The following is a 15,181-nucleotide window of genomic DNA, read 5'->3' as shown; positions in this document are numbered from 1 at the left end:
AACCAATGTTCAGACCAGTTTTATATTATGGATCTGAAATCTGGGAACAGTTGATTACAGACCACACATGTAAGAGTTCTGAGAAAAACTAGAGGTTTGAACAGATGGTATCCTCGACCCCCCCCCTTAGGACTGGTTGAGCCTTCCTAATGAGAAATTAAGTATGCATTTTTGACTGTAGCAGCACGTGTTTACAGGGCCGGTTTACCTGTTCTGAGGGACGAAAAATCCGAGTTTCCAGGAGAAAAACCTTCTACCTCCGTATGAGACCAGCTAACTCACCTTTAATCGAAAGAGATGAGATAAAGTCATGGATGGGAATTGAACCCAGGCCTTTCCAATCAAAGGGCTTCGTCTATACCGACTGAGCTATGGAGGCTCTCAGATGGCATCACGCGCAAGTAATTAAAATGAAGATATTAGAAAGGAATTTGATATTATTATCTAAGATGATATGGTCACTTAATAGCTGTTTCATGCTTGAATGGTAGTAAAAAGATGCAGAGAAAGATTGAGATATTGGTGGATTGATATAGTTAAAAGTGTATTAGAAGACAAATATAAGATCTGACAATACTGACATCATGACAATTATCCAGGGGTAGCCAACTACACATCCTTTTGGAGCCGAAATAATTCCGGTCAAACTTAGAAGAGCCACAACCTTTGACCGATGTCATTGTACGGGAGTAAGGGATTGTGTGCATGGTGAGGTTGTAATGAGCTTGTAAGAACTGCTTTGATTAATTACACACATAATTTTAAGGTGCTTACTAAGAAAATGGATGCAAGGAAGGCCTCTACTAGTAAATAAGTAACTAAAATTATTGTGTTTAGACTTTAAAATTATTTTAATTGTTCAAAGTAAACTTCATTTAATGTGTTTCGAATGAAACTTTTTTCATTTCAGTAATTTTTATTAACCCTGTTTTTTTCTCTCTCTCTCTTTTATTTTGTTCCTCTTTTTTGTTGTCTCCTCGTCTCTTTTTGTTTATTTTTTCCTGGTAGATCATGAAGAGCGGCATGACATGTGGACGCGAGCAGCATGCGGCCACTCCTCAATAGACTAATCTGGAGGAAAATTGTTGATAGCTATTAGTAATTATGTTAATCATCTAATAATACTACAAGAGGCAATATGAAAATAATTTTTTTCTCCTCACAAAATACATTTAATAATGACATTTTACATGGATTAGTTCTCTCTCTTGCAAGCATTTTGATATTTTTCAATGGTCTCTATGATTCTCTATTCAGTTTTCAATCACCAAATGAGATGCTGTATGCCAATCTCCTTTGTATCCAGGTGTCAGATCTGAGATGGGCAAGATGAGTCTAACCAACTGGGTCACCACTTTGACTTGGCATTTAACTGGACTTGTGTCAACAGTATTGTCTCCACACACTTTTTTCAGATGAGTATGAATTTCCATTGGACTTACATCTTCTTGGCTGTGGAGTTCAATGTTGCTGCTCTTCACAAACAATTTGTTTTTGCTCTTCATCACCTGCAAAATGGTGCCTTCAGAAGCCAAACAGATGATAGTCAGCAGGTGCCAGGTCTGAGCTATGGTTCACCACTCTGACTTCTCCATACACATTTTTCAGATGAGTGAATTTCCATCGGACTTGCATCTTCTTCACTATGGAATTCAGTCATTATTTTCTGTTTTGTATGTGAATATAAAACAGCTTCCATTTCGAACTGCACTGTGCTTATGTCACCAATCATAGCATCACTCACTGTGGTGGAAATAGACTATTTTTGTCCACTGTGACATGTAAAGCCTTTCTGCTGTGCTCAAATCTAAAGAAAAAAGAAATAGGAGACAATTACCCTTGTACAATCCATTGTATCCAGCACATACCAAAATTTGACAATGAAAAACTTCACTCAAAATTGTGTTTAAATAGCTGAGCTCTTTTACTTGTATAGGTTCTTCATTCAGAGTGCAGTTTTTTTTTTTCATGTTCTGCGCTGATTATCTTAGTGTTTCTTTCCATTGCTGAGTTTTGTACCAATTTGTTACAGCATGTATTCAGTTTAGTTAAAGATCTTCATGACTTGTAGTAGATTTATTTATCACTATAACATCGTTATTATGTGTACCTGATGTTTGCACTGTCAAGAGTGTATAGGCTCTTATAGCAGTACTACATGATTAAGTTTACATTATTATTAATCATCTGACAATGATTTTCTTCAACATTCTTCTATCACTTGTCAGTACTCTAAGATTGTCATATATTTCTCTCTTCTGAAGCACTTCTGACTGCATCAATCCATCCAGATCTTCATCTTCCTCTGATCTTTTTCCTTCCATCTTGGCATCAAACGCCTTTTTGCTAACCTTTCCTCTCCCATTCTGTTTATTTGTGACCATACCACCTCAGATTAGCTCTACTCATGCATTCTTGAATGCTAAGAGTGTCAAGTTTCTTCTTCATATCTTCATTTTTAATATGATTTTGCCATTGATGTCATCTTCTTATTCCCTAATTTTTCTCAGAGTTTTATCTGTAGTCTCTAGTTGTTGATCAATTGCTTTATTTCCAGCTCTTCTCTCAGATCTGTAAGTTAAATTAGTTCGAAAAACTATCTTATACTGCTAGTTTAATTAGCCAATTTTTCTTATTTCATATAGATTTCTTCAAATGGCTCCTCACCATACTAGCTTTGCTTATTCTGTTGTCCATTTCCATATTTAATTTGCTGTGCTCACTAAAAATTGTCTAAATAGCCAATGGTTCTGCTGGAACTTAGAAAACTGCATTGAGAATGCAGTTTTCCATGTTTCAGCTATTCTGGTCTCTCTCTCTCTTTTAAATTTATTGCTGATTTTCATGCCAAATTTATTATAGCTGTTATTCAGTTAAAGATTCCTGGAGACTTGCTCTAGATTTGTTTGAGAGTACATCATTTGCCTAGAGCCAAGATTCGTATTTCCATTTCTGATGTCAGGCCTGATGTCATTACTGTATGTGATCCATATAGACGATGAATAACAGTGGAGATAATGTTCACCTTTGTTTTACACCTGAATTTACATCAGGCCATTTTTTGGGACTACCTTCTTCAATTCTAACTGCTGACTTACAGCTTAAATATTATTATTACATAACACCTTCAGGGAGTCCAAAGACTCATCGAGAGTATTGCTCTGTGAAATGTTCCATTTATCTCACATGGTTGTAATGTTTGATAAGTTTTTCCTTTGTCACCATGTCATTTTCCAGATCTACAGAATTTAAGTATAGATCCTTGTCAGGGGCAGCTCGTGCATAGGCACTGGGGAACTGCAGCACCCTCAATTTTTATCGATATATAAATATATTTATTAATTTATTTATATTTGCTTATAATATATAATTTTATCATCAACAATCCTATACAATTCTCTTATTTTGTATAAAAAAATAATAAAAATCCATCTTGTAGCACTTAGGAGGGTGAAGGACACTAGCAGCACTGTGTCATATTGCTATGTGCGCTTCATATGCACACTCGAATCTCACTATGACATATGCACGTCATAGTGAGATTCGAGCTATTAGCGTAATGTGGCACTGTTTGTCACGCCGTTCCACTGTTTATATGCAGTTTGCCCCAGAAGTAGAGTGTTCGTAGTGTTTATTGTGTTTACTCTGTCTCTTTAAATATTTGGACATTACAATTAAAAACATAACATTTGTTATAGTTTTTATTTTAGAACATTATTGGAGTCATGATAATGGATTTTATTTTTAAGTAATTTTGAATTATATCAAACTGTATAATTTTATCAATAACAAACAATATTTTTTCATGTTTACTTTTTTTTAAAATTTTTACTGTAATTTTGATATTTTATCCAAACACGTATGCACTGTACTTACAGTGTGTATGTATATTTTGAAAGGTTGGCACCATGATTTAAAGCCATGAGCCGCCACTAATCCTTGTTATATTCTCATGATTTCCCAACTATTTGTTGAGAAAAGTGAAAATCTGATCCAAGCCACCTCTATTTGGAAACCTGCTTGTTCTTCTCCAAGTTTCTCTTTTACAAGTTTTCTTGAATTCAGATCTGCTTACATAAGTCTTTCCTAGAACATTAGGAAACTTCCTCTATAATTCTCAGCATCAGTTTTATTTCCCTTTTTTCTAGATGGGTGCTATAAGAGCTTGACTTACTCCAAAATCTGGAATCGACCTTCTGACCAAGCCTTATGAATTATGCAGTATAGCTACTGTAAAACTTCCATATCTTCATATTTGAGCATTGCAGATCAAATAACAGCTACTTTAGCTGTTTCCACATTTCTGGTTTTTTTTATGACTTTTTCTACCTCATTATTGAGGTACAATAAATATCTTCTGAATGCTGTCACTACCGAATGCTTTCTTTCCTTTCCTTGATCATCATCATGTGTTGTCTCCATCCAGGAGGTTGACTACCATGATGTGACTATGGGCATAAGGATAATGTGGTGAGGAACCTGTCTCTTCCATGTTGTAAGTGTTCATGGCTGTAAATCTGCGTGTGTTCATGGGGCCAGTTTTTCCTGTTCTGAGGGATGAAAAACCCAAGTTTCTGGGTGTAAAAACCCTCTACCTCTGTATGAGACTAGCTAACTCACCTTTAGTTGAAGGAGACCAGATAAAGGTTCCTCACGTTATGGATGAGGAATCGAACCTAGGTCTTTCCAACCAAAGGGCTTTGTCTATATCGACCGAGCTACGGAGGCTCTCTTTCCTTGATCACTGTTGTCTGAATATTATTATTATTTATACCATGGAATCAGACTCATCACCATCCATTAATACAATACCTATTATGGAATGCTCATAACCACCTCTGGCAATCCATTCCACTCATTCACCGCTCTCCACATAAAGAACCTAATCTGCACACTCTTAAGACAACTTCCAAGAATTACCCCTTGTTTTCTCCCTACTCCCCATGTATTGAAAATTTTCTTTTGTATCAGTCTTATAGAATCCCTTTAGTAACTTATAAGTTTCTATCATCCTCTTCTCTGTCTAACTAAACTCTGCAACCCACACACCTTCAATCTATCATCATAGGGAACATTCCACATACTTGTCACAAGCTTGGCTGTTGGTCACTCATCTCTGAATCCTCTCTGCCACCTCCAAATTCTCTAGAAACACAGCTAACCAAATTTCTGCACAATAGCCAGCATGTGGGTGAATCATAGCATTATATAGCGTTCTATTTTTATTTGGCAGGATATCACTTTTTTTTAGTCTTCTTCATCTCAGCTAATTATGTCCATGTGGTACTTCTCTTGTTCCTCTGCTACTTTGGCCTCTTTTCCATTAATACTTATTTTGATGGTGTCCATCTCCAAATCTGTGTTTGGAGTAGCTGACTTTTCACCATTTATCCTTTAACTGGGGACTTCTTTAACTGGGTGATGTCTCACCTATCATGAAATTTCATCATATTTTATTTTCTACTTTAAGCTAATACAGAATAAAATTTGGTCAGTTAAATATCAAGTTTTGCTGAGCCAGCCCATCTTCATTCGCTCAGTACCCAGCAGATACCTACTAACAAGGCATATACACCATGTTAAGGTGAGGATTGGAACTTGAGTTAGAAGTCACAGTTGGTTCTCTGCATTTTTTATAACATGTAATACAACATTATTTACATAAATAAAGAGCTGAGTTTAATGTCTTCAATTTTGATATCAGGTTTAATGTCATTTTTTCTTTCATAATTGATTTCTGTAGATCAGTGTTTCTCAAAGTGTGGTATGCGTACCCCCCCCCCCCCCCAGGGGTATGCAAAAGGTCTCTTCAGGGGATACATGGCAATTTTCAGCTATGCATCATTAACGCATGGAATCATTATATTTCTCAACAAATAGTGCAATTAGAGACAACTGGGATAAAAATGGCACTAACTAATGAATCGCATCTCCCCTCCAACAGAAACTGCTGTATAGACTCGAGCAAAACCATATGTTACCGGTGCAATATATGATTTTACTTGACACTACCCCGTCGTGAACATGTTAAAACTAAGAAATATATATAGTGAATGTGTTTCAGATATTATGGAATTCGGTTGAAGAGAATTAGCATTTCAACTCAACTGTTGAAATGCTAATTTGTCTTTGGTTCGCACGATCTTTTGTTAATACCACGCCAATCATATGCACTTCTTTATAGCTGCTCTACGTATCTCAAGTCTTGTAAATTACTGGTAATTTTTGCCTGAAATAATGGGAAAGAAGATGAAGCTATTTGGGTAGGTGACTTTGACAATGCAACAAGGAAACTGTTCTCGATGCCAAAAGTAGCAATAGCGAGTAAGGAGCTTCTTGGTTAGTCACACCATTTGCAGTTTTTTTCTGAAAACTTTAGTTTCCGAAAATCCCCACATATATCTCGCACCACGATTTTTTAGCTTTAATTCTGGGAAAAAAGTGCAAGTTATATTCGTCTAAATATGGTAATTTTTTTAGCTTTCAAATTCTTAAGTATGGATCATTGGTTAAAGATTGGATTTATAAAACCCACAAAAGAGAGCAATATAGCAAATACAAGTAGCTGTAAGCAACAAGAAAATTGATATTGCATCTGGATCAAATGAAATTGATAAGGGCATGTCGTCTGACATCTCTAGAGAACCAACTAGAAAGAAGATGAAAAATCTTCGTAAGTATGATATGAATTACTTGAAATGTGGATTTTCATGGACGGGAAATGAAGAGGAACCTATTCCAAATTTTGTTCTATCAAAAATAAATCATATTTTTTGTTTACATGAACATATAAATTCAAATAAAATAGACATTTACAATGAAATATACTTTATTTATTATTTAATAAGGGGATACTTGGTAATAATGAAAATTTAAGAAGTCGTAGACAGATATCTGAAGTTTGAGAAACACTGCTGTAGATAGTAACTAACTGTGGATGTATGCATCCTTGCCCTAACCTGTTTTTTACATCAAACTGTTTTCCCTGTTCATTTCATCCTTCAGTTCTGACAGCCTACATTGCTTTGTATGAAATGCCTTTAATACTGCATTATTGTGGCATGTATACAGTTGTAATTAGTACAATACTAACTGTGTGATTTAGCATATATGTTGGTGAGAAGGAAGAAAAAACTCATTATTGTGGTGCTGAGATTTTTTACTAGTTTAAGCTTGAATGTTGGAAGTTTAAACATTCTTTACTTATTTGTAACTAGAAAATGGCATGCAAAATAATATTTAACACACTCAGGTATCCAAAAATGCGTGTGTTTATCGCAACACTATTATCATCCACTTGCTAATATCTACCCTCCAATAGTGTACATGATACACATGTAATGGTGATTATTTGCTTACAGAATCGTTATATGCTTAAGTTTAACTCCAAAAGTTATTCTCCTGACTGTAGTATCTTTCTTTGATCACCTCTGTACACTGCTGATTCCTATCTATTGGAAACCTGCATAGAACTATCAAACTTCTATGAAGTTTTTCTTGCCAAGGTATTCGCAGTGCTTCAGACTGCCTCTCAGTCTATCATGATCATTTGCCTTATAGTTCCACATATATCATTTTCTTTATTCAGTTCCCACATTATTTGCCACCTCTAAAAATAAAACTACCCGATCACTCTTCTCTCCAGTTAGGTACTATTACTGGACCCAATATTTCTTACACCGCGAATCCTATTCACATGCTATTTAAGGTTGTTATCCCTCAATAACCATAAATTTTCTTTCCATCACAATGCATGCTTTCTTTTCTCTCTAGTCTATATCATCACAGTTGAAGTCCCTCATGGTCTTATTTATAACCATTTCATTGTATAAAGCCAGCCTGATTGGCCGAGTGGTTAGCATATCCGCTCTCCAGCCAAGAGGCTGAAGGTTCAAATTCTGCCAGGGGTGTGAAGGTTTGTGATTGTCCTACTAACCATTTACCATATGTACTTCTGTAACCTGTGTCCTGGCGCAGTATGACCTTTAATGTCTTTGTGTCATAAAAATCAAATCAGAATCAAAAATTCATGGTATAAACGATGTCAGAAGAAATTATTGATTAATTTATTGAACTTAACATTTCACTGGGTTTCTTACCAGCAGTATTTAATCTTCAGATCACAATACAGCACTCAGATTGTAGAGACAATTAAAAAGAAGTTAGAAAAAGTGCCGTTAGGAGAAGAGGTATAAAAGGGTTGGGAACCCCCCCCCCCCCACGAGGCTTTTTTGGTTTTGGTTTTGATTCTGTTCCAAGGGAGCCCTTCGCGAGCTCTTTCGTAGGGATTTCACGGTGTTTGCCTGAGTGGTGAGATAGGGGTTATATCTCCACGTCACAACATGGAAACGAAAGTGAGCGGAATTTCGGTTCCGTATTTCCTACGTGAGAACCAAAGAATGCCATATAGTCGAGGAAAAGAAAGCAAATTCTTTGTATTCCAACCTCAGTGACAACTACAAAAAACGGAAAGAAGTAAAGAAATCGATGTCCACGTGGCAAGTTGCACAGCCGATATATAGATGATTCAAAATGTGTTCGGAGTTACGAAAAGTTAAGCCAGCGTAAGCCTAGTTCAATTCCAAAAAGAACATAGGAGAAGCAGATTATCGGTGAGGTTATATCAAGATAGTTCAATCAGAAGAAGGTAAAGGTCCATATGAAAATCCCAAGAAAGAAAGGTACTGTAAAATATATCTAATGTTAACTAAAATTTGTCCGTGATAAGCATCATTATTCTAATACGGAACTGTTGAAGTGACCAAGGAAAATTTATATTAGGACTTTAGTATCTGACAGAATATATTAAAAGTAAGCTGGCTAGTGTTAATGTTATGTGAATAATTAAGTGTCCTGAGAATTTTGCATGTCTATTGTTAATGTATAGGAAAGTTAAAATGTCATAGTAGTGTGTTAGTGCAGAAAAAGGTTTAGTTAATCTACTTAAGTTTGAATAGTTAAATAGTGTGAATTAATCTTATTTGTCCATGTCAAGTGAAATTATGTGTTGAATTGTTATGGCGGCATGATCGTAATACCCATTGAAGGATCATAGCCTAATCACTGGTAATAAGCTGATGTTAGTTTGTAAGTATTTAGTTTAGCATAAAATTGAGTAATCATAAAAATTTGAAATGTACCATGTTAGGGAATTTAATAAACCTTTGTTCAGTGATAAAAGAGTTGTCTGAGATTGCTGTCCAATGCACCACTTGAAAATTACGAACCTAATCACGGGAAATTGTTAAGAAATGAGATAAAGTGTCACGACTGCAACATAGTTACACTTTCAGACATATTTGAGTTCTTTCTCCTTGTTTTTGTATATAATATCTTAAACTAAATATCCCAAAAGGCGCAGTATAAATACAAATATTAGGGGTACTAAAGGGAGAAATAACTTAGATATTAGTATAAGTTTTGGTGATATCTCGAGCGTAGATAATAGTTGAACATAGATAAGCGGAAATTAGAAAATAGAATAAAAATCGTAAATTGGGACACAACATAAATGGCGCAGCTGGTAGGATATAAAGTATAAGGAGGTTAATAGAATAGAATAAGAAGAATAGGTCACAACACTGTAGCGGTAGCATCAAACTATGTATTTTGTCCTATTAACCTCTAATTCACACCTCACAACCTCAAACGAATATTGCTTGTATTACTCATACTACCAACATTTAGAATCTCTGCTCTGGTTGAATTTAATTACTTTGCAAAAGCCCATACTTCATATACTATCTCCTTGAAAATACTATTCCCATCATATTCTTTTCCTGTAATTCTTGTGGAAAGGCTTAGACGTTGGTTATGCATTTTCACTATATTATTTAAGGAAATTACAACGTACTAGGATATACATTAAAATAAATTTTAATATATTTCTATATTTCGGCAACGTCACGTTGCCATTTTCAAGAACTTAAGTACAAGAGATGTGCACGCAGGCACAACACAATAAGTGAGGAAGAAGTATGAAGCTATTATTTCTCCTAAAGTCCTGATGGTGCCCTCTAGTGGGCAATGTTGGTATTCTTGGGCGATTGGGTTGAAGGTCTTCTGATGTAGGTTTCCCAAATTTGAGGAAGTCTCATGCAGCCAAATTTGTTGAGGTTTGGGTCGTTTCTTAGGGCTGAAGCTGATTCTATGAAAAGCCTTTCATATCTGTATTTGCTACGGTGTATTATCCTGGCTTTCTTCCACCATATTCTATGGCAGGTATCCAGCGCATGGTCAGCAAGACCAGAGTGGCTGTATTGGTGAAACTGGATGTAGTCCTTGTGTTCTGAAATTCTGATATTTGTTGTCCTGCCTGTTTGGCCAAAGTAGGACAGACAGCTTACAGCTGCAAGGGACCTGGTATACACCAGGTAGGTCTAGGGGGGAAAGGTTGGCCTTTAGTTGAGCAGATAAGGGATGCCAATTTTTTATATGGTTTGTAACAAGAAGTTAAGTTATGTTTTTTTAGGATTTTTGTGATTTTTTCCGAGGTGCCTCGGATATAGGGTATGGTGATGGATTTAGAGTAATCCTTGTTGTGAGGAGGGGGGGGTTGTGGTTTACTGGTTTCAATATTTTTTGGATTTTTTTTTGGGGGGGGGTAGCCATTGGCTGAGAAAGTGTTGAGAATGTGGTTTAGTTCTGTGGTTAGGGCATTGTCATTCGAGTAGATAAGTTTAGCCCTGTTGTGTAGTGTCTTAATGACTCCATATTGTTGTGAGGGGGAATTGTTGGTGAATGTATCTGCCTGTATGGGTGGGTTTTCTATATACCGAGAAAACCAAGGTTCCATCAGGCTGGCGGGTGACTAGTGTGTCTAAGAAAGGAATGCAGTTGGTTTTTCCTTCTTCCAGGGTGAATTTGATTCTGGGGTGTTGGTTGTTTAAGTGTGTTAAAAAGGAGAGGAGTGCATCGGAGCCATGTGGCCAGATAGCGAATACATTATCTACATAACAGGCAGGACAGCAAATATCAGAATTTCAAAACACAAGGACTACATCCGGTTTCACCAATACAGCCACTCTGGTCTTGCTGACCATGCGCTGGATACCTGCCATAGAATACGGTGGAAGAAAGCCAGGATAATACACCATAGCAAATACAGATATGAAAGGCTTTTCATAGAATCAGCTTCAGCCCTAAGAAACGATCCAAACCTCAACAAATTTGGCTGCATGAGACTTCCTCAAATTTGGGAAACCGACATCAGAATACCTTTAGCCCAATCACCCAAGAATACCAACATTGCCTGCTAGAGGGCACCATCAGGACTTTAGGAGAAATAATAGCTTCATACTTCTTCCTCACTTATTGTTTTGTTGTGCCTGCATGCACGTGTCTTGTACTTAAGTTCTTGAAAATGGCAACGTGACGTTGCCAAAATATAGAAATATATTAAAATTTATTTTAATGTATATCTTTTCCTGTAAGGATATTCTTTATCTGCCAAGTTGCACTAATGCCAATAACTTTTGGTCTCTTTTTATTTACTAATGCTGAAAATTCATTGTTTTTATTCCTGATGTTTCTAGAAGTGTGAGCATGCATGGTAATTCACTACTGGATAGATGTGTATTCAAGTAGCCCTTAAAACCTGACTGATTCAAATAAGCATCTGGAATTGATTCATAAGTGAAATTCTTGCTTCACTACTGCAGTCATTGCTTATCTTTCTGAAAAAAACTAGTTTCACCCTTATCAGGGTCATCCCTTCTATACTCTCACTCTTCTCCTGAGGTTGAGCAAAGGTGAGAGAACGAGATTATGACAATCTCAATATTGTCATAATCATGACAATAAATCGCACAACATCAGTTTTATTCTTGTTAAAACGCTCCAAACACTGTTCAGAGATTTTCACGCGAGTGCATTTTTGATCTGCTATGAGCAAGACTGGTACATTTATTCCAGCAATGCCCCAGTGGCATTATTCCGTTCCTGTAGTGGTTCTCAGTAAGATTTGCAAAATACCCCCTCTACATCTGCAATCATCTCTTGATTCAAAGAAAAACGCTGACTAGTGAGGAAGAGATAGAAATCAGAGAGAGCCAAATCTTTGGAATAGAGCGCATGTTCCAACCATTCATAGTGCAGATCCCTTAATTTTCCCATTGCCAAAACACTTTTGTGGGCAGGTGCATTGTCCTGATGAAAAATGATTTTTTTCTTCTGCAAATCGGATCTTTTCTCACGAATTTTTTCGTCTAGTGTGGTTAAAAGATTGAAATAATATTCCCCAGTTATTGTTTTATTCTTTTTAAGATAATTAATAAACAAAATGCCTTTAACATCCCAAAACACCAAAGCCATGACCTTTCCTGCTGATGGAACTGACTTTGTCTTCTTTGGTGCTGAACAATCGCTTCTGTCCACTTTTTTGACTGCTGTTTGGATTCTGGTGTGTAATGGTGAATCCAAGTCTCATCCATAGTAATAAATCGATGCACAACATCAGTTTTATTCTTGTTAAAACACTCCAAACACTGTTCAGAGATTTTCATGCGAGTGCGTTTTTGATCTGCTGTGAGCAAGCACGGCACCCATCTTGCACAAACCTTTTTCATTTGCAATTCTTCATTCAAAATATATCCTACACGTGCTTTTGAAATGCCTATAGTCTCAACAATTTCATGCACTTTGTCGGTCATCCAATACCATATCGTGCACTCGATCAAATCAATGATTTCTGTTGTTGTTACACTTTTTTGGACTTCCTTCACGTGGATCATCTTCAAGGCTGGTATGGCCACGTTTAAACTTGGTAGCCCATTTCTTAATTGTCGAAAATGAAGGAGAAGAGTGCCCATAAACTTTTATGAACTTTGAATGAATTTCTTTTGGTGTTAAACCTTCTTTTACAAAGAATTTTATAACCGCACGATACTCAATTTTATCCATTTCAAGGGATACAGATAACACTTTTGCTTCAGACAGCTGTATAAAACAAACTACTTGATAGAATGACTTGCAATTTCACATGGATACTTATGATATGCACCAACTTAGAAAAAAAAACTTTGGCGATAGTGTTGCCATCTATGGTCAAGGCCAAGAACTTTTCAGATCACTCTCATATTTGCCACCATAGCTCAGTCAGTAGTGATGATGCCCTTTGGTTGGAAAGATCTGAATTTTAATCTCATCTAAGATACAAAGAACCTTTCTCATTTCAGCTGAAGATGAATTAGCTGGTCTCATATGGTGGTGGTGGTGGTGATGGCAAGATTTTTCTTCCTGGTCTGGAAAGATTTTCATCTTGCAAAACTGGCAAACTGGCCCTAAGTGTGCATGCACGCACGGACACACACACAGAGTTTACAGATATAATTCACTGGCCTTATAGCCTTAATTTATTTGGCTATGAATCCGAAACAATCTTTCACTGAACAACAGTTTTTCCAGTCGCTAGATAGAAAATTCATGTAATCCATTGTAAGTATAGTTCCTTTCTACCACTAAAACCATTCCATACATCAGCATACCACACATCATATTTCCTCTATGATCTGCACATTGCATCATTTATAATCTAGTCCTCTGTCTTAGCTCACTTGTCATATCTTGGCAACAGGCTCGCATTTTTTTCTTTTTTTTTTTTCACTTCACTCAGCAACTGTTTCATATCATCTCCAATGGGTTTCCGAAATGAGCAGAAGGTGGTTACTTTCTCAACAGAAAAGTTCTTACTTAAAAAAACCCAATGTGATAATGCAGGTCTTTTCTTTTCTCGTAACAATGCTATTTGAGTTATGTTTCAGTATCGTTTCTTCAGTCTTTTTCTGATGGGAACACACAAGCTCTGTATTACTTAAACCTTGACATTTCAGGGTCTGTCTACTCACTGATGAGACCTCAATAAAGGTTGAACCAGTCTGGGTAGTGACCCCAACCTATAATGTATAACATCATACATCTCCTAGGAGATGTGTTTTACATTTATAGATAAATACTAAGAAAAGTGATCAGAACTTAATCCATCTTTACCACGAGTTGCCTTGGTGTTGCACCACCACCATAAGTCTTGAACCACGTTCAGGCGCAAACTTGACTTATTTGTCTGTTTGCTTACTTGGGAAAAAAAGGATTAAAACCAAGGTTATAAAATTACTTGGTATCTTTAACATATATTATACCCAAGGTAAAAAACTTTTCACATATATATATAACAGCTGCAAGATTCAAGTTCATATTCTTTATGCTCTTTTATATATGAAAGACTGTTTCATAAAAATGCAACTTTTATTTGTTAGGGCACTTGCTGATATAAACTGTGATGGAAAAATAGATCAACATGAATTTGCTGTTGCTATGCATCTTATCCAGATGAAACTAAAAGGATTTGATCCACCTAAGCTTTTGCCTCCCTCTATGGGTGCAACCATGGGTCATACTGCTGCACTTGGTACAATAAGATCTCAACCAGCAGTGGGTAAGAATTCATAAGTATCATTTTTTTAAATGCATTTTTATTTTAGAGATTTTTCATATAGAACTCCAGTTAAAATATCAAAGTGTACAATATATTACAAGGGAAAGTTGAGGGGAAGAGAAGACGTGGAAGACCAACTAGAGAGTGGTTTAATGACATCGTGGAATGGACTGGTTTAAGAATGATGGAAGCGACAAACAGAGAGAAATGGTGAAGAGCTGCTCATCTGCTGCAACCCTCTTGCTAGAGGATGCTACCAGACGACGACGACAATATTTTTAGGATGATTCAATAAGTTCTTCAGCTTTGTATCTGTATATTAAAATGTGATTTCAGAAAGCATGCATGCATTTTAAATTTTGAAGTATGAAACCACAAATGTGGCCCTAATATCATTACTCCTATTTAGCTGTTAGTGTGCATTGTTTTTTGTTAGTTTAGATATGTTGCATTATAGAACAGTGAATTAGCCACGCCTCACTCTAATCAACTCATACAAACAGAATAGCTTATTATAGTAGAGAAAGTCTGCTATGGTGAACTTCTAAAATAGTATTGTTGCTAATAAGGATTTAAGTAGGAATGTTTGCTTTGTTATAGTGAATGAATTCATTATAATGATATTTGTCAAATTATACTCTGTTTACCAGCATAGTAGCAGCTCTCAAAAGCATTCTCTTATAACAGCTCTTTCGAAAATTTATTTTATTTATTTTTATTTATTTTTATTTTTATTTTTTTTTATGGCTG

At 36.1% G+C, this 15,181-nt stretch overlaps 1 protein-coding gene across 6 annotated transcripts in view; it reads left to right on the top strand.

Moving 5' to 3' along the window:
- LOC150093872 (intersectin-1-like) overlaps window positions 1–15,181 on the top strand; it is a 510,882-nt gene that overhangs the window by 78,311 nt on the left and 417,390 nt on the right. For all 6 annotated transcript variants that reach the window (XM_090413144.1, XM_090413145.1, XM_090413148.1 and 3 more), the window contains exon 4: window positions 14,253–14,431. In XM_090413144.1, coding sequence (XP_090269270.1) covers window positions 14,253–14,431 — 179 coding nt within the window. The remainder of the gene's footprint in view (window positions 1–14,252; window positions 14,432–15,181) is intronic.

This window comes from Typopeltis vanoorti, chromosome 23 (assembly GCF_054136105.1).
Source record: "Typopeltis vanoorti isolate ZY-2024b chromosome 23, IOZ_Tvanoo_1.0, whole genome shotgun sequence".
NCBI lineage: Eukaryota > Metazoa > Arthropoda > Arachnida > Uropygi > Thelyphonidae > Typopeltis > Typopeltis vanoorti.
The sequence above is the reverse complement of the archived record's forward strand: the minus strand, read 5'-3'. Positions and strand labels throughout refer to the sequence as shown.